The 22,221-nt window shown below is 29.7% G+C and overlaps 1 protein-coding gene across 1 annotated transcript in view; it reads right to left on the reverse strand.

The window, feature by feature from the left end:
• Positions 1-6,514: 6,514 nt before the first annotated feature.
• Positions 6,515-22,221, reverse strand: part of hwt (SH2 domain-containing adapter heavyweight) — a 426,431-nt gene continuing 410,724 nt past the window's right edge. Inside the window, exons 9-12 of the mRNA XM_075354077.1 lie at positions 16,231-16,372; positions 15,413-15,532; positions 13,288-13,517; positions 6,515-6,990 (exon numbers count right to left, since the gene is read on the reverse strand). Of these exons, the coding sequence (XP_075210192.1) occupies positions 13,328-13,517; positions 15,413-15,532; positions 16,231-16,372 (452 nt within the window). The 3' untranslated portion in view covers positions 6,515-6,990; positions 13,288-13,327. The remainder of the gene's footprint in view (positions 6,991-13,287; positions 13,518-15,412; positions 15,533-16,230; positions 16,373-22,221) is intronic.

Raw genomic sequence — 22,221 nt, forward strand, 5'->3', positions numbered from 1 at the left:
TTCATTTTGTCTAATCAGTTACCTACTGAAATAAAATTGATTAACATCCTAGGCATAGGCAATTTGATATGTATTCAATCTCTGACTGAACCGACCCCATAAATTGTTCAAACATACCTTTACAACATGTTATCAAACATAAATGTGTTCTATGTTATCATAATTTAAGCCTATATTAAGTTTTTCTTGGATACTTTTTGTAGAGTTTTCTTTACTCTTAGTTTATCTCCCGCAATGTGATTTCAGAGACCTTCCCGTGTAAACACAGCATCCCAATAAACTTCATCAGCAAACTCTCTTATAAAATCGTCAGATGAAATGGTATATCTGATTATTTAATTCTAATTTTGAGCTTATAAATGAATATTAAAGATTCTTAATCATTTCAGGTTTTCCTTCCAATCAACTTCATCATGAATTCTAAGAATTCACGATGAAGTTTTCAGATGGTTTTTGATAATTAGGTATCAAAATAATAGTATCAACATGCCAATATTATCATGTCATTTATGACAATCTTATTGTTGAGTGAAAACACTAAGAGTTTTCTATACAGAAAACTCAGAACTCAAAGATGAAATCTTTGGATATTCTTATATGAGTATACATACTTTGGTAAAAGATCAGTTTAAAATAAATAATAATGTTAGTAAAAAGTTGAAACAAAGAAAGTTCATCAGGACCATATTTTTCAGAGAATCAGAAATATAAGTATGTTTTTGTTTTTACTTTTTTCAGGAAAACAGCCTAGTTATTGATAGAGAACAAACTATCTTGCCAATAATTATGATAGTGAACGAATTATTTTAGAAAATAAGAGTGATAAAGATGTAAGAATTCTTTTTCAAAATGACCCACTCTTTTAAATCTGTATAATAATGATTTGATTAAAACTGGTAAAATTAATTTATTTACATTTCAAATTGAGAATAAAAATATATAAACTATAAGGTGAATGATTTTTTCGAATTATTCAAAATTTATTTTATAAAATCTTTATATTAAATAATATTTAAAGCATTTTTATTTTTTTTTGTGCATAATTATTTTTTCTGATTGTATTTTATTTTATAATAATGACTTACGGTTTTCAATATTTAGCTCTACTATGATTACAAAGTTTTCTACTTATTATATACAAGTTACATGTATTATTTGTATTAGTAAAATGTGTGATTTAACAGTTTTTTTATTAAAAAAAAACTTGTAATATATAGGGAAAAAATACATTGTATGTCATACAATGTGTCAAAGATAAATGAAATGCTTTATTAAAAGAAATACTACATACTATATTCATGACAGTCTTCTTAATGTTGAATGAAAACATGAAGAGTTCTCCATATAGTATGAAAACTCTGTATTAAGACACTATTTTGATTATTCTTACCTAATAATTACTATTACTAATATTTTTAACTAATTATATGTAACTGTAATTAATGAATAATTGTAAATAACTCATCTTTTTTGTAATCTGTACTAATCTTTTAACTTATTTAAATTACTTATTTTAAATCTGATGAACCTAATGAAGTGCAATTACTAAGTATCAAACATTAAACTATAAATATCAAATTTATGTTTAACTATTCTACTGAATTCATCATAGCAACATCAAAATTAAGGAAAAGGAATATAAATTATGTCTATTAATAATTACTCCATATTACTCTATTTTTATAACAATAGGAATTACATACATCAGTCAGCACATTGTTTTTCAAAAGGTTTGCAAAGAAAAACCATGTCTTAAATTTTTCCAATGGTTTTTGTATCATCTTCCAAAACTATTAGTAAATTTGTGTGTTCTCTTACAAAACAAAGTGTTTAGTTATTCCTACTTCCACTTCCTAACACAGTTATCCTGGAGTACTTTCATGAACAGTCTCATTCTTTTTTTTTATAAAGAATATATTTTAAGATGAAATTCATTTTTGAAATCACTGAGAGTATTTTTCTTTCCACTTACTGATTTCATAATTAAAGAGGTATTTTGTTCCATTTTTCCACTAATAGTAAGTATTTTATGAAACTATAACGATGTAAAAATATTGATTATACATGTTATGAACTCAGTGGTAGAGGACAAAGTAAAAGTTATTGTTGTAACTTACAAACAGATCACAAGCAAGTTTCAAGTTGAGTATTATAAGAGAATAATACTGGAAGAAGGTGATTGTATTATAGATGCACTACCTTAGGTTGTTAACTAATGACTGTGTTTAGTATTTTGAAAGGCTGTGGTTCATTAAAAGCAATCATAATATTTTTTCCAGAAAATTATTGTTTTTCTAAACTTCTTTTAAAAGATTAAATTATTCAGTGAAGGTTAAAATTTGTTAAAAAGTCTGTAGAAGGTTGAATATTCCAAAACTTACCAGTATACTTTTAGTGTTTTGTGAATGTGTGTGTGTGTGTGTGTGTGTGTGTGTGTGTGTGTGTGTGTGTGTGTGTGAGTGTGTATATGTGATATTTATAGAAAATAATAAGAAATGTATCTAAGAAATCTTTACAAGTTTATAAACTCTAAACATGTCATAAATTCTTCCACAATTCACAACAGTGAACAAGAAAACTAAATGAATCTTCTAACTAGGTATAAATTTGTTAATGAAAATGATATCTTATGAATGTAAAATAATTCTTGATTACAAATTAACTTGAGCCTGTTACAATTTACAATCAGTAAACCTTCCTGCTCAGTAGACTCCTGTTTTAATTATTAAAATGTATCCAAATATTTGTTTAAATACTACAAACAATCAAATTAAGAACCAGTTTCTTAAATAGACAAGCAATAGATCATATATATTACAATTAGTTTTTCTTTTCAAAATTTTAAATATAAAATGGACGACATCTTTACATCATTTTATTTTCATCATTAATCCTAGATAAAAAAAGTGTATTAAACATTAATTTAAAGGATGGCTTTCTGTTGTTATTGTGTTAGTTTACATTATTGTACTAAAAAAAACAACTTATTTTTGGAATTTAAAATCTGGCTTTATATAAAATCATTACTTACTATACAAACAATAGAGCAAGTGTCTCTATGAAGAAACCTTTTAGAAGAAGTAGTGCCCAGATAGAAGGCCAATCATAAGTACTTTTATTAAAAATTCAACTAATTTTTTTTTAAATTGCTGACAAATTGTTGGTTTTCATCACAAAAAATGAAGGCATATCTTCTAGCATTTATAAATACATACTTAAATTTACAACTATGCAACTAAAAAAAAGTAGATGTATCACAGAAAATATCAAAAATCTAAATTGACTTAATTTAATGAAGTATGCTATATACTGCTGTTAAAAAAAAAACCTTTTATATATGCTAAAAAGTATAAAATAAACAAATAAATTTAATCCTTAGCTTACTAATAAATAATAATAAAATAAATCATATCTGACTAGACTCATGGATTTAAAAGTGTAGATTGTTACTATTATGATTACATAATTACTTCATTTCAGAATTACTGTTGGTATTAATGGTAATTTTGTATGAGTTTCTTCTACTTTGATTACAGAATAATGAACTTTAATTTTAGATTAACAGTTAACTCTGGTTTTTAAATAATAATAACTTATAATTTTATGCTTAATATAATATAATAAGATGTTTAAAAAGTAACTATGCACTTTATTTAAAACATAGTAATTTAATCCTTTATTATAAACTATTTGGATCCTTAAGTGTAATTAATTTTTGTTAAAAGGTATTGAGAGTGACCTCTTCTAGAATTAACACTGTTTAAGCTCATATAGTTTAATTTTCATCCATTTCTAATTCATTAAATCTTTAACTGATAGGTTTGGAAATCTTGCAGATCAGTATATTAAAATATAATTTAGACTTTTGTAAAACATAAATTTTAAAGTAATTCACTTTCAAAATATAAAAATAATTAACTTACTTATATATGTGCTGTATCTAATATAATGTATGAAGTTAGGTACTAACTAGAAACTGACACTGAAATTCAATCAAGGAAATTAGATCACTTATTACTTATTTATTTATTAATTCAACAAAGATATCATAATTATTAAAAATACTATTAATATTATATATTTTTATGATGATAAAGATGTTATGATAGAATAATGTCAGACCCTTGGAGGGAATCAAACCAAATGAATGAAAAGACATCAATTGGCTGACTACTTTAATTAACAATAGTAATTAACAATTTTTGATTCAATTGTATTATATTACACACTCAAATTATTTTCTTATGCGACTAACTGACCAATCTTACACAAAATATCTGATTGCCTGAGTTAAAAGACGAGCCAAGCATAACCATTAACTTTTTATTTGTGATTGTATAGATTGAGATCGCATATTCAAAGATTTACTGATAACAATATCAAACCTCACACTGTTTATGTTATATATAACTTGGATTTGTGTTTATATATGAACAATAATTATAGACATGATAATTATTTTCAAAAGTTGTTTACTAAATAAAATGAATCACAATTAGTGCAAAAAATATCTTTGTATTTAAGAATTTTTTTAATTGTAATGTAAAAAGATAATACAGCTTATAGTATAAGTAAATGAAGTAATTTTTCCATGTCTTACAAGTCTTAAGATTCACAAAAGGTTAAGACTTTTTTTTACTATTAAAGATAGACTATTTTAATACATTTTAGTACATTTTTTTTGTCTTCACTAATTTGATTGGTTTGATGCAGCTCTCCAAGATTCCCTATTTAGTGCCAGTCGTTTCATTTCAGTACACCCCATACATCCTATACCCCTAACAATTTGTTTTACATATTCCAAACAATTTTTTCCATCTAATAGCAAAGTGAGTAGTAGCTTGTCCCTCCAGTATCAAAGTGACTCTTCCAGGATTCCTTAAGATGTGGCCTATCAGTCTGTCTTTTCTTTTTGCTATATTTTTCAAATGTTTTTTTTATTCGTCAATTTGCTACAACACCTCTTCATTTGAAACTTTATCCACCCATCTGATTTTTAATATTCTCTTGCAGCACCACATTTCAAAAGCTTCTAATCTTTCCTACTCAGATATTCCGATCGTCCAAGTTTCACTTCCATATAAAGCTATGCTTCAAACATACACTTTCAGAAATGTTTTCCAGATGTTTAAAATTAATCTTTGATGTAAGCAAATTATATTTGTGACTGAAAACTTGTTTCTCCTGTGCTATTTGGCATTTTATATCACTCCTACTTTGTCCATCTTTAGTGATTCTACATTCCCAAATAACAAAATTCTTCTAACTCTATAAGTCTTCTTCATCCTATTTTTATATTCAGTGGTCCATCTACTTTATTTCTATTACATTTCATTACTTTTGTTTTGTTCTTGTTTATTTTCATGTGATAGTTCTTGTGTAGAACTTCATCCATGCCATTCATTGTTTCTTCTAAATCTTTTTTACTCTTGACTAGAATTACTATTCATCAGCAAATCGTAGAATCATTATCTTTTAACCTTGTACTCTTACTCTGGATCTAAACTGTTTTTTAACATCATTAACTGCTAGTTCTATGTAAAGATTAAAAAGTAATGGGGATAAGGAACATCCTTGTCTGACTCCCTTTTTTGTTGCTGCTTTAGTACACAATATTTTTATTTCACATAGTACTAAAATAAATACATAATATTTAGTACAAAATGTTTTTAATGCAAAAGTTCATTATAACTTTTATTTTCAACTAAAGAATATTTCCATACCAAATTTAGCTTGGCAGTTGTAACATCTGTAACTTAAGTTGTGTAAAATTCACAGTTATCTGCAGTGACATTCAGTATAAAATAGTACCATCTGTTAAATTTAAAACTATCAAATTGTTTTCTTATGCTGCCAGAGTAAAATTTTCCTCTCCGATTTTAAAAATCTCCTTGAAGAATGGGATGCATGTCTAAAATTATTGTAAAATGTCTTATTTTTTCACCATAAAAAACTACATTCATAAAGAAACCATGCAATTTACCTGCAGCTAGATTACTAAGAATTGGCACTTAAATGCAGATATGGTCCAGTTATGTTTGGAATTTTTTATAAAATAATTTCAAATTGCAGGTACAGACAAGTCCATCAGCACATGGGCTTCACTGCAGTACTATTTTACTGTATATTTTATTACAGTGGGTTTCGTGTATTTGTAGTATTATGTTATTAACAGAAATTTTAAAAATTATCGTCCCCAAACAAACTATAACGTCAACAAAAATTAAGTAACAAGATTTTTGTTAACCCTTTGTTTACATTTGCTGTTTTGCATAATCAATAGGATATAAATCACTTGTATATATTTAGACCTCATCCTTAAAGCAGATTTTATGCAGAACAGATTGGCTGAGGATGTTTGTTAATCATGTTGTATATTCATGTATCAACAAGCTATTACTTTTTAGTTTCATATCATTTCTATTTGAAAATATTGTGCGTGTTGTAACAACTTAATAAAAAAAACGTAATTAGTCAATTTATAGCGGTATGTTTACCCCACATTTCTCTTTTCAAAACAGTACAGACAACAAACATTAATATTTACATTATTAATATTTATAGCATAGATATTAAAATCTGTTCTACTTTGTAAATGCATAGTTACTTTCCAAAAAGTATCATTAAATTTCCATTTATGTACAAGAAAAATTACAGATGATGAAGCATGATAACCAAAACTGTTCATTGTATCTACATAATGCGTTAAAATATTAGATATAGGACACTTTGCCCTTACATGTTACTATACAAAACCTAATCAGACACAAATGAAAATATTGTAAACTACAATGTTATGAGTATATAATGCACTAAACAAAGTACATTTTATAGTGTGGTAACAGAATATTAACATGAACAGTTTGCTCTCAAATATGCTTTAAGTTCTCTATGTTAATTATTAAGTAGAAGCTAACCATATAATAATATTTTCATTAACAATAATTCTTGATTAAAGCTGCATCACAATCTATGGTGGATAACAACCTCCTGAAAAAAAAAATTGAATTAAATATTTCAATGCATTGTCTAAAACTTTATTTAGTAACATTAATTGACTGCTAATTATTATTTAAAAACCAGGCACACTCTTTTTCATGTAATTGAGTTGTGTAATGATATATTAATATTTGATGTATAATTTTTTCTTTTAAACAATGTCTGTAATACTTACATTAATTGTGGTATTGTAAAGTGGAAAATGGCATACGCTTATACTCTAAGGCACATTTTAAGTAATTAGAAGGTTGGATTACGTGATAAATTCCTATAAGAGTGGTGTCACTCTACTGACTACTACATGATTTCCCACATAGACAAGATTTGAAAATTTGTTACACATTATAACATTCTATAAAGTATACAATGTTTTTAAGGCAAAATATATTTGTGAATTAGTTACAAATCTAATAAACATATGAAAAAAATATAATATGGAATAAATATGATAACATTTTGTTTAAAATTTATCTAAGATTGATTAACTCTATGCTAAAAATTGATTTTTAAACATCTGTATAAACTCTATAGCTTATAATTTCAATTACATGACATTTGTTAATACAGTAGATAAATTATTTTAAAATATTTAATTATAATTTTTTTTTATCTGTCTTAGTCATGGTTCAATAATCCAATAAAAAGAAGTATAATTTAAACTAAATAATATATTAAGTTAAACTATTATTAATAGTTAATATTATACTTAGTATTATTATAGTTAATAGATATACAACATTCATTAGCATACTGATTTATGCTTCAGATAAAGAAAACACCTTTCTTAGAAGTCTATATACAAATGAAACTCAAATAAAATTTATAAAGGTGTTTAACAATTTAGAATATTTGCGTAAATTATTATCAAGAAATCATATAAGGTAGATGCCTGAAAAATAAATTTCTGTAAATGAATGTATTTTTTTGAGAGATATACAAATAAGATTTCTTAGAAAATATTAATTGTGCGTGTAAGAACAAAAATAAATATGTTAATTTATTTCCCTTTGCATAATTTAATTTTCACAAATGTAATACTGTATCATAGAAATTTATATTGATCAACTATAAAAAAAATTAAATTTTTCTACAATGTTGCATCTTTTTATAATTTGATTCTGTCACATAAGTTAACAGTTTTAGGTATGTCATTAAAAAATACAAATAATTCTTTTGGTTACAAACTACATAATCCAGTGCTTCACTAAAATATATATATTTTTAAACTTTTATTAATTATAGAGGGTTATTTTACCAAAGTTTTATTACTTTGCTCCAGCATCAACAAGATAACTAACTCCGTTTACAGCTTCCTACCCACTTTTCCCCTTGTCCCTTACAGTTTGAGAAGCAGCTCTGGAAGCAGTTCTTTCCAAAGCTGCTTCTTGAACTAAAAGGGCTATTTTAGAAATAGTTTTTATGGTGCTCTGCAAATTTAAGGTAGTGGTTGTCTGTGTACTCTGCATGTAAAACCTGCATGTAAAACAGTGAACAATGTCTGTGATGTCAAAAAGAGACTATAAATTCACCTTTGTGTTTGAATGACTTTTCAATGTCTTTTTCAGTTAGATGAGGAAAATATTATGTAATAAAAACAGAATAAACTGATATGTAAATGACCTTATTTAAATTTATTTTATTTTTAACACTTGTGCATGAAAAGACTATAATATGAAGAATATATACTAGGCCCAACCAATGTACGAGCTTGTGACATCAAGAGCAGACTGCGCATTACTACTCAACCTGAAAACATCAACTCCGCATATCAAGACAAAGTATTACTTACCATATTGTACGCAGTAATAACTGTCATATTTACATTTACTAATCATAAACAATACATAATTAATTCTTTTATAATCTTTATTTGTACTAAATTATTAATTTTTAATAATTAACAAAAGCTTACTTGAATTTTCTTCGTGCATCTAACTCAAACTTCCAGCAAGTTCACCATCCCCACTAAACGAATCACTATCACAGTCACTTTCATTTTCACTTTCACTATCAGAGTCTACATATATAATATAACGTTCCGTCATTTAATCTATCAATGGTTCCAGTTTTTCATACTTTTTCACAATAGGATTTTCAGTCATCTTCATTCATGGAATTAATTTTCTCCGTAGTTAATTTTTCAACATTTGTGAAAGAAACTGTGGTGTTATGACTTGCCACATGTCTTTTTACAGCTGACCATACTATCTCAATTAGATTCAGATCAGGATGGTACGGGGGAGTTACCGATGGCCATGTTTTTTTCAAAAGTTCATCCAAGTGATATTTTTGTACTTTAGTTTTATATAACTTTACTAATTTATATAACTGTGGTTTCAGCATTTTTGAACTATACAGAATATATGGGTTTTCTCCAGCCAATCGATCATATCTTTTCTTCTGGAGTTAGAATTTGGTGCTTTATCAATATCTGTATTACTTTATCAATACTTGTATTGTAATACCTGTATTTGGTACTACTACTGACATTGGTGAAAGATTTGGGATCAATTTTTCACACGCCCATTTCATGAAATTGTTTGTATTCATGTTGTCATGGTAATTGCCACTTTTCAAACTGGCTTTCCAAGTTAGTAATGCGTTCAGAATAAAACTGATTTCTCGTCCAGCATAAATTACTATTAAATGGTCACCTTTATTAATCAGCATATGAACTCCCTCAACAATGCCACCAGACCACGAATTTGTTGAACAATGCAAACTTAAAACATCCAAATTTCATCCAAATAAACAATTGTAGCATTGCTTTGTCTATACTTAGTCATTACCTGCAAATATTCAATTTTCTTCCACCTGATATCAGATTTCACAATTAAAAGTTTTCTGTTATTTTCAGTTTTATGCCATTTGAAACCTAACTCTTCCAAAATAACAGCTAAAATTGATTCATGCCTTTAAAATCAATAGATGACTGAAGTTCTTGCCTTATTTTTTTTAAAGTAAGTAATTCATTCTTCTTTGAATGAAATAAATTCATTAACTGTTCTTTAAATTACACCTAAATCAAAACTGACATTCGTGTCATTCCACTGACATGAATATTGTTTATACTTTTTCAGCAAAGAACACAATTGGATGTTGATTGACGAATCATGTCTTTTTCTCTTTCTGAGTTTTTGAACCTGTGTTCTGATATCCCACAAACAACAGGAGTTCTTTTTTCACATTTTTGAATGCCAATTATATATTTGTCGTCAGTTAATTTATCTAATTTTAGAGCTTCTTTTTAAATAAAATCATAAACATTATCGATAATTTTTTTTAACTATGGATTTAAATTTTGCCTTAACAAATCGCACTAATAACACACAAATTGCTATTGTTTACAAGATGAGTAATTAAGGATTTTTATACATGTAATTAACTCAAGTGGGAAGAACTGAACACACCACAACAACATAAATGTATGGTTTGGGCACCCGTATTGTTTGTAGGTAGAAAAATGATATAAAAATAACACGCAAAAATGTTCTGGAAAACAATAATATAATGAGATGTCACTATGTGACATCACAAACTTGTAGATATGCTGGGGCAACTGTATATAATTTTTCCAAATGTTTACATTGCAATCTGTTCAACTAGTGAACAATAAGCAAACCAATGAGATTACATGTAAATGACATCTCATTGTCATGTATATGAGGTGCAATCTTATACAGATTCAGGCCGACCATTCCTGAGTTGGAATGTCATAATAAGAAGACAGTAATATGAAGAATATGTATATAAAAGTTTATTTTCTATGTACAGAGCTTAAATTGTCAATTTTGTAAAATATTAAATCATTTAAGCAAATTGTGAGAATCGTCAGATTTTCGCAACTGAGAGCGGCTCAGTGGAGCCAACAGGCTAGGTGTACAAACTTCTTGAGTATCACAATTGCTGAAAAAAAAATGTTCTTTGTAAATCTGAACACTAATTTATTTTAAAAGTAATGTTTGAACATTTCAGAACTTCAATATATTTAATGAAAGAGGAAAAGAAACCTAGGATACCTAAGTAGCACCAGAGCTTAACTTTCAATACTATAAGGTTTATAAGGTTTCATACTAACCCCTAGAAGTAAAGTATGTAGAAGGAAGGAATTGAATATCCCAATATTTCAGAAATTTGATTTAGAACACTATTGAGAAATAAATTTTGATTTTGCATAATTTCAATTTTGGTAATTGAGGAACAATAGGGCTTGTGAAAACATGGAGGTGTGATTTCTACATTCATAAAGTTTTTTATTTATTCAGAAGACGCAAGAAAGCTCAAACTTTATCACATCACGATTTTCATACTACATGATTTTCATCTTTTAAAAACTACATTTTTAAATTTTACAGTATTTAATTTGAGGTGAACTATGAAGTTAGAAGGCTTGGCAAATTTAAGGCCTGATTTTCTTGGGAGACTTGCAACCCACCCTATTAACTTTAACTTCTTAATTGCATAATAATTCTTAAACAGAATGGTTGCAGCACTGCAACAATTCAGCTTTGTTGTTTAGCAAGCAAGAAAGCTTGACTACAAAATTAAACATTTTAAGTTTCATACTTCTCCCTAAAGGTAATGAAAAAGAACAATTTGAATATCACAATGCTTTAATTTTTTATTTTATTTAAGGTATCCAAAGATCTCCTCTATGTAATAATTTGTTTTTGACAAACAAATTAAATATTTAAAACAAACTTAATTTGGCTTATTGTAGAAAAAATCATACTTGGTTTCTTAAAGTCATGATTTCTTATCTAGTTGTTATTATTATTAAATAATTTGTTAACTATTGCTAGTTCTGTATTTACGGAAATTAAAAATGTGACGTACACATCTAGTGATTTACACGTGCGTGCACATAGTGTCAATTTCTTGTAATATAATAAATTCATCAAAAACTAAGAAAAAGTTATAAATCTTAAGATTCTAATATCTGGAATTTATTTATTTTGGATAAATACTGTGCAGTAAAAACTCAAAAAATAATTCTGTTTCATTCTATGATAAATATTTAATTTATTTTTTCTATATTTGTTGAAAAAAAATTAAGAGGCCCAGCTTGACCTTCTAGGAATGCCAGCATCTAAGTTTGCATTTTGAGACAACCTTGAGGCAAGAAACAGTTCTCTGGTGATCTGCAGATGGATTAACCATTATAATGAGTCCCGATAAAGAAGCAGTTGGTCTGTTAACTAGTGGCTGCAGTTATGACAAATGTCAAAACTTTTTTATGTTTATATAGAGTGACACAAAAAAATGGGAACTTTTGAAAAATGCAACAAAAAAAAAATTATTGACAGAAACGTAACCATTAGAAATAAAAAATATATATATAAATATAAAATATGAAATTATCACAATACCTAATATCAGTTTTTGAAAATTACATCTGGAAGATGGCGTCCCCCCTACGTATGCAGTCTACCAATCTGTTGTTGAGGTGCCCATGGATCCATTCAATTACTCGGGTGGGATACCTCAAATTTCATCTCTAATTGCTTGTATCAACTCATCCACTGTCTCTGGCCTACACTTGTAGACCGAACTTCTAAGGTTTCCCCACAAGAAACAAATCAGAAACTGACAAATATGGTGATCTTGGGAGCCAGGGAATATTACTGAATCTTGAGATGACATGGTTTCAAACAATTCTCGCACAGTTGCCATTGATTGACTTGCAGTGTGTGATGTTGCACCATCCTGTTGAAACCAGGCTTCATGTTGGTTTGGGAAATTGTTCAATGCAGGTGTAACAAAAGATTGCAGCATATGAACATATTGATCCAAAGTATAGTCATCATGAACTGCTTCTCATTTTCGATAAAGTATGGTCATATGATCTCAAGTGACAAAACTGCACACCATACAGTTACCTTGCTGCTGTGTAAAGGGCATTCATGAACTTAATTGGCGTTTCTGTCTCCCCAGTGATGACAGTCCATTTTAATGCTTTTAATCCATGTTTGTATTACTTATTTTGATGGAACATGCCCTAACTTATAATGCTGTTGGAACTCCCTTTGTGCACCTTCCAAACTATTGTTGGTTTTGTAAAACATTTTTAAGGCAAGAGCACGCTGTTGACTGTTTCAAAGCTCCATGATAACAGAATAGCAAGGTTGCCTCTCCATAAAGGAATGTTGCCAACTGTACATGGCTGCCACTAAGCATTTCAAAAGTTCCCATTTTTTGTGTCACTTTTACTAAGTAGTATTGGTGCAATTGTAAGTTTTCAATTTAATAATAAACCAGTATTTTGCAAGATTAAAAAATAATACTTACATTTCTCTAATGGCAAACTTCAGAAAAATATTGAAGTAGTTCATAGTAACTGTTCAATAACTGGATGGAGTAGACACATATGTTCTGCACCTCTTATTGGAAGTCTGTTTACTGTATAATGATGAATCATCTCTGGTATATTGTTAAATGGACTACTAAACTGCCCTAATATATATTTCCCTGTCTCACGACACTGTTGGATACGCATGTGCATGAATCCTCTAGCACTTCTGTAACAAGTAAATTTAGCATTAGTATAAAATCGTAGTATATTACAGTTATAGACTATAAAATATTGTTTTTGTTTTGCTATTTCCATCCTCTGGAATATCCCACATTAATTAAGTATTATCGCATTTATTCCTGAAACTTTACATAGAGACACAATTGAACTAGAGTGGACATGGTTACTATGATTAAGAAGCAATAAATTCAATAAGTACTTTACTGTAATTATTACATTTATTTTACAATTAATACAAAGGGTAATAGAAAGTTTGCAATATGATTTTATTTTTCATAATTTTTCAAAATAATTCCCACCGCATATTATACATTTTTCTATCTTTCAAAACCAGTCGTCAAAGAAACCCTGCCATGTTTCGTTAGAGATCTAGGGATACTTGATGTAAATCCTTAGGAGGTCATCATAGAGGATGATAATCCTCTTCAAGCACAGGAGTCATTTCCTCTAAATAGAGATCAACACTTATTCCATGTGTAAAATTGTAGCACAAGATTGCCCAGTATTAAGTTTTCAATCCTGATGATGAAAAGCAAATTACAAAATGACTAGAGCAGCTACAATCCAGTTTGCAACCTGTCTAAACACGTGCTTACTTGTAACCGCCTGTGATGATCCATTCCATCATATTGGAAAACTTTCCTAGAGTCATTTTGTATATACAATATTTATCTTACATTTTCACACAGTATAACTATTTATTATACCCTATTCATCTACACTAACATCTTTTGAATATAACAAAGTTTGTTATTTATTTTGCGTTTTTATAAATACACATAAACTTTTAAAAATAAATGTTAAAATATTTGATTATTTATTCTTAAAACTACTTTTCATTAAATTTTCATAAAATCATAAGGGCCTATGAAGGGAATAAATCTTATATTCTGTTATCTTTTCTACATATCAGTTCTACTTTATCATGTACTATCATCCACTTCATGGATAGAACAAGTGACAATGAATATTAATCTCCTTTTTTTAGATGCTGTTTAAAAAACAAAAGTAAGCCTCTACTAAGGATCTCCAGCTGTTTTTTACATTTATTTTTTGGATGTGTGGCAGCAAAACTTAAGTTGGGAGGAAGAATTTTAAAATTCATAAATTAATCTATTGGAAAATTATATATTAATTAACCCTAATTTAAAAAAGAATTTTAAAAATGTATTTAATTACAATAAGTTTTTAAAATTCATGATAATTAATGGGTAATAATTAATTATCATGAATTAACGAAATATACAAAAATTTATGAATTAACATGTCTTACAATTAACATAACATTGTATGTTTCCAGGATGTTCAAGTTCAAATAAAATAAAAAAATACATAATGACAGTCATCTAATACAAATATCTGTCATTCGCACTATTATTTCAATGAATGTCTGCCTGAACTAGTGCTGGAGAAAGATATTAATCTGGACAATCTCAAGAGTATGAGAAGTAATAAGTAATTTACACATCTTTATTTATACAATTTAGTAATCAAGGTTTAAATTAATATTTTATGAAGGAAAATTGAGACAAAAATACTTCATTTTTGGGAAAAATGCCCAGGCAGTATAGAAAATCAGTATGTTGTTTTATCATTCAGCTTGTCCTATTTCAGTTACTGGAATTTTTTCATTATTCTATTCTCATTACATTTCAAAATAAAAGCAATATAACTACAACTAGGTGTCCACTTCCTGAAGAATATATGTTTAAAGAGAGCACTAAGTTTTACAGCATACCTAAGTAAGACTATGTTGGAAAAATCATAAATCATTGCAAAAATCATTTGTATAACTTTATTGAAAAAAAAGGATCATAAATTTATTGATTAAAATTATTTTTTATACTAACAATTAATTTTTCAATTTATTATTGCACGTACTTTAGAGACAGTGAGTAGTCTTGTCTTGTACTTTCACTATTTCTCACTAGGTAACTCCCTTCCTTATGCCCACGTAAAACACTCTCAGCTTCCAGTCTTGTAATGGCTCCATGATACCATCTGTTAAATTTATATTAAGAAATTAATTTAAAAAAAATGAAACAATAAAGTGACAAGTTAATATAAACATGTTTTTGTTAAAATAACAGTAAGTCTCCATTAAGGTAGCAATTATTCCGGAATACAGTCATATTATGTTTAATAACATTGTAATTAAATAAGAATTTATTCAGATGAGACATTAGTGCTTTCAGCTCTGCTAGTAATTAGAAGTGTGTTACCACTGCAGTTACAAATCACCTACACTGCTGTAAACTGTTATTATCATGCAATAGTTATTTTATTTTTAGAACCTGTGTAAATCATCAACAAACATTTTTTTAAATAAAAATTAAAGGAGACTTTTTTGAAGTGTTTCTTAAAGTACGCTGATGTCATTGTAAGAAATTATTTTAAAATTTAGATATTTGATATTTTTCTAAGTGAGTTAGTGGACAATAAACATTACAAATAATTTTTTTCTCTTGTTGGAATCGGTAGCTGACATGCTTTTCACATGCAGACACCATAGTTATTCCTCACACTTTTCCTTCAAATTACATAAAAGTTAATGTAAAAAATTAAACACTATAATAAAAAAAAATATGTTTTAGATAGAAATTATAAGGCATCAGCAAAAATGGGGTGACCTTTTACACTTAATACTGACACTTACATTTAACAATTACAAAAATATCTGTGTGTAATTATAAACATACCCTTGTTTCTCCAAAGGCAGATTAACATCAATATCTTCTCCTATTAGAGCTGATGATGTCTCTCCTAGATCAAGACGCAACCCAAGACTACGAGGATGGTTAATTGACACATCTAGATCTAATGTCAAACTTGGCCTACTTACTGTAACACAGAAAACAATTGATTTTATGATTTAAAGTTAGATGTTAACACAAAATAATATTAAATAATCGTATCTTTATTATTCAATTATCTCATTCAAAAATTTACTTCTTATTTTAAAAAAAAATCATGTATATTAAGCAATCACCAAGATTTTTTAATGATTATATAAACATTAATGATTAGTAAACATTAATGCATAACTTTTTAAAAACACTTAGTTTATTTAACTTGAGAAAATTAAATAAAAATCATCCAGAATATTTTACCAGCCAACATTAAACAACTTAAACAGTCAACATTGAAATAGTTTTTAAAAATATAAATAAAGAGCATGTAGACATATGAGTTTATAACATATCTACAATCAGAAATCTTAACTGTAAATAATTATTCCACATATCAATATTTCACGACATTTTCTTGAATTCATAAATATACACTGAACATTATTTTACATACATATTTTCATTTATTTACTAACATATTTACAATTAATGAAACCAAATACAACATGATAGTATAATAGCAGTAAAACAAAATATAGAAAATATACAGAAAAACATTATCAATGATACCCCAGTTGAAAGTCAAAGAAAAAGAAGATTTTTCAAAGTGAATGAGACAGATAAAATAGATTGGATCAAAGTTGGCATTTAACCTGTACAAGTACAGTAAAACGTAAACAAGAAGAAAAACAACAATTCCAAACAGTGATGTAAGTTCCCCTGAGATCTGACAGGATTGAGAATCTTGATTCACTCAAGAAACAGGAAGTAGCAGGGAACAGGGAAAGAAATAGAAGTATAGGGTGAATAAAAAAAGTGGAGTGGGAAGGAGGGTCAGATGTTATAGGGGAGGAATGCCAGCTGAGTGAAGAATCAGAATCTAATTCCATCACTTAGTCGTAGTTAGCTGTAGCGATGAAGGTGGCATTTGTTTTTTGCTCATAAAACTTTTTCTTATAAACGTTAAGAATTTCAACTGGTTCTTATTGGTCTAATGCTAACATTAAAAGAGTTTTAATGAACTAAAAGAGGGATTATCTCTGTACAAAATAAGATGAAAGATAATTAATTAAAGAGTACACAATTCAAAAACTTAAGAAGCAAAATTTGTTTGAACTGTTAAACTTTGAAAGCAATTATGATTAAAAAGTTAACTAGAATTTTACTAAGTGTTTTTCCATGCAAAACATAATTTGATTTATATCAAATAAAATCATAAACTCTACTTATAGAGTTAATATTGCTTATAAAGCAATATTTATAGAATTTGATGTAAGTGTAGATTTTACTTTAAACTAAAATCAAAGTTGGATTAAAATTGAAATACTACATGTTTTATTCTATCTTATCCATAACTCTGACAGATACTATAAAAATTAAAAAAAATATCAATTTTATCTAATGCTGAATTTAATGCATATGTTTAATCAAACAATTCATTTAATAATTCTAAATTAGCTACTTTAAATTAAATTAAATCATGTAAAAATATTTTATAAATGTTATTGCTCATCTAGAATCCACCTTGAAATAACAGCAATTCAAGATTGAACAGAACTCACATACCCTACACAATTAAATTCTATGTAAGGAATTTTTTAATCTAATTTATTACATAAGCAATATTCTATGGGAAATGTATTTTATGTAATAAACAGGAATTGTTCACAAATATCCTGTCTTACTTATTTATGACTTAACAAATCTAAAAAAAATAATAAACGATAATATAAAACTAACTTTTACTAGGGGATTTTATAAATTCAGGCAAGTATTGTAGTTAATTAAGATTGTCTTATAAGAAATTTTAAAACAAATTTGAAATTGTAGTTAAAACATTGACTGTACAAATTAAAACCAAAGATAAAAAATTTTTTAGAAATTTATTTAAAATGGGAATATAACAGATATATTCTGTTCAGTGCATCTAATGTAAACTTACGTGTAAACCACATGTTTTTTTTTTATTGATATAATTAATAAAGATCAGAGTATATGACATTATACACATTAAACTGTAATAATTATTTCATCAGTAGGATTTTATTAATTTCAAACTTAAATATATATTTAAATCTTCAAATTGTAATTTATTTACTATTGGCAAACATATTTATTATTCTTTTTCAGAATAAAAGTTTTTTGTATGTATTCTTAAATGTGTAATCCCCTCTACAAGAGAAGAATAGTGAAGGAATGTACTGGAAATAATAAAAATTTAATTAATAAAGTTAATTCAGAAATTAAATTTAAAAGTAAAAATGTGCAAATCTGTGCGAGAATATGGTCTTTCTTGCTGATATGTGTGTGTATGCACGTGCACATGTGTGTAGAAAAAGATAATATTTCCACATCAGTTATACAGAAATTCAAATTTCAGGAAAAACAAAATAACAAAACTGCGACTGTTGTTATACGATAACAAAAATGTCAAGAATTACTCTGGGGGATATATCTTAGCAACCGCAGGGTAGGAAAACAGAATTCAGATTGGAAGTTGCTTTAACTGGGTTGTTTCCAAAATTGTAAGTATTATTCAGAAGAAACTAAAAATTTAGTGAAAAGAATAAAAATGTAATTTTAAAAATATTGAGTCTGAAAAAATGAATCATAAAAAATGATGAACTAAATTTAGATAATAAATGTATTTGTGAACTTTATCAGGGTGAAAGTAAAACGGTAACTGAATAGTCTCTTTCTCCCTCATAAACATATATAATATCAGTGATTAATGCAACAATCATACAAAGGTTGCTTCATCAATTAGGCTAATTTTTTAAATTCTCCTTGGATTTTCCCGTCCCTTGGAGCCGGATCCGGAACTAAATATAAGCTCAGCTTCAAGGAGTACCATCGCCTCAAAACCTTGGAAGGGTAAAAAGCCCGTCCATATAGCCGGTACACAGTCTCTCTTGCTTCCCAAGCCTCAAATGAGGGGATCCCAAAGGGTTTCCCTCACCAGGACACCAGTCTTAATGCCTCGCCTCTAATGAGGAACCCCAAAGGATCTCCCACCAGGACTATGGTCTTACTTTCCTCCTGAAGGCACTGCAAGAAAGTCCCCAGCTGATCATCAAAGATGAGACACCGGAGCCTCCCACCCCTCCTGGGATGAGCTGCCCTTGCAGATACCACAGCATAGCTGTGCACATATTCATAGCACTGGTGCAAATGAGGCCACCTAACATCCTTGACCCCCAGGTGCATGTCTGCGGGGTACCTGTTTGCAGTCCCTCCTCATGTGGCCAGCCATTCTACAGGTAAAACAAAGACCACTTTGGTGTGGGCCAAGACAAAATTTGGCCTTATGCTCTGTACCCCAACACTGAAAGCAAAGGTCATCTGAGGCATGTCGAGTCAACCGGCAGGCCACCCAGTCAATGCGGATTTGCCCATCAGATAATAGTTTCCCTGCAAGAAGAGGTGCACAGCCAAAATACCACTTGTGTTTACCTGTAGACTAACTGCATAGACAGAATTTCCACAAACATTGACTCCCCAATAATATTATGGAGCTCCTTCATGAACATATACCTTCTTGTAAGTACGTCTAAGTCCTTGATGACAACATGAGTTCTGCTGCCACCCTTCCCAGTTAATGCCACAGTGGTGCCTTCGACCTTCTCTACAATGTCTTTGCTGAGTTGTTCTGCAACACTACTGTCAGCACGCACCTGGAGATTTAAGTCCTCTCCCTGACTCCACCTTGCAGATAGAACTCCTGTCCCAATGCATCCTTTACGAGAGGAGGAGATCAGCATAGGTCTTCCCCTCTGCTTTAACTACAACCATGGTGGTCGGTGGATCTAGCAGTGTCTGCTTGCCTTTAGATGGCTGCACTGATGTCAAACTGAAGGGATGAACAAAGTGCTTCATCTCCATCCGCCTAGACACATACTCTACAGAGTGCCGAAAGATCTGATCCCAAAGATCCAGAAAAACAGGCTGGGTGATCTCGTACTTTATTCAACAAACGTGGAACTAATCTGTATTAGACCGAAGCCACCCCACGGTCACCAACCGCCGTATCAATCACTATAGTGTAGTCCGCCTGGTCACGATCAATTGTACTGCCGCACTGTCTTCCCCAGATAAATCATGGGCAGAAGACTGCACAGCCAGGATCTGATCCGCCTTCAGAATTCCTGCGCGAGCCAAGTCCTGGATTCACAGGGCCTTGCGATAAATTTGCACATGTCGCGAGTGATCGACATCAGCTGCCACATCTAAAATCCATGAGGACCCCACTCCCTCTGCCAAATCAGTAATGTCCTGTACTAATGTAGAGGATTGGAAAACATGTTCTGGCCAGCCCTTCAAGACCAGCTGCTCAATATCTGCATCTGCTACCCCACTGTCAATTGCCTGGCCTGGAATGTCCAGGACATGGGCTGCTCCAAGCCTCCGTCCGGATTTGTAACGCCACATCGCTGATTATATGGTACGTTTGAGTAGCCTTCTCAGTTGTTGTCAGCTGGGTTTCTACCCAGCTGACAACAACTGAGAAAGTCCCGCCTGTGTTTACTGCATCCAAAACATCCTCAAAAAAGTTCAATATACGAGCACTGCCATCCAGTTGGTAAGAGCAGTCTTTTATTTCTATCTTGGTAGTCATGTGTTGCTTAACCAAAGTGCTGAACTCCTTAACGTCATGCAAGAGAATCATCAGATTATGTTGAAAGCATTCCTTCCATCACGAAAGCATGTTTGTGGGTCCTACAGCACCTATTTCTCCTTTTGGTCGATCATCTTCCATGTGAGAGGCGTTCGTGAAGGATTCACACCCTTCCGAGTCAAAGGGGTCACTCGACAAATAAAGATCACTTCAACCACCAGCCTTAGATATTTTCATCTCTTCACCAGTAGGCGGGGAGCCACACAAGCCTTTTTTGGCTCCCTGAAGTTTTCAAGGAATGTCACTGTTCACCCATACTGTCATCGGATTTAATCGGGAGAGACAGAAACCTTTCCCAAGGTCTCCACTGGTCGAGACTAATGGATTGACAGTCTTCTGCTGCCGCTGAGTTGACTTATTCCCCGCCTTTTTCCCAAAACACCTGGATATTAAACGGTTCACACACTGCAACTCTTCCACAACCATGTCAGGCGAAACTCTCAGTTCCACTGTTATCAGAGATAACTTCCCATATTTGGAAATGGGAAGTTCCTCTCCCAGCAGATTGAGTCCCACAACTTGGAAAACCCCTCCTCTTACATTGGGGTTATTTTCTTGGACTAATGCGGGTCAGCCATGATGACAACAGTAAAGAGTTTCTAAATACAAATGGCCTAACCCACTGGGTTGGTCTAGTAGTGAATGTGTCTTCGCAAATTAGCTGATTTTGAAGTCAAAAGTTCCAATGTTCAAATCCTAATAAAGGCAATTACTTTTATACGGATTTTAATACTAGATCATGGATACCGGTGTTCTTTGGTCGTTGGGTTTCAATTACCATACACATCTCAGAAATGGTTGACCTGAGACTATACAAGACTGTATTTCACTTTCACTCATACATATCATCCTCTGAAATAATACCTGATGGCGATTCCCGAAGGCTAAACAGGAAAAAAAAAAGTAAAAATAGACTAATTAAAATAATAAAACAAAACAATTATTGATTTTAGTTAAAAATAATTAATTAAAAATAACTGAACATTAATAATTATTATATTTGCTGTAATTCTAAATAATACATATAAAATAGAATATCTAAATTATTTTTGAAACTTTACCAGTTCTATCTGTGTTATATTATAATTTAAATGATCCTCAATCAGCAGAGAGACCATTTATAAATGTACCTCTAACCAAATGCAACACATCATTTAATACCTGAT

Source organism: Lycorma delicatula, chromosome 1 (assembly GCF_047948215.1).
Source record: "Lycorma delicatula isolate Av1 chromosome 1, ASM4794821v1, whole genome shotgun sequence".
Classification (NCBI taxonomy): domain Eukaryota; kingdom Metazoa; phylum Arthropoda; class Insecta; order Hemiptera; family Fulgoridae; genus Lycorma; species Lycorma delicatula.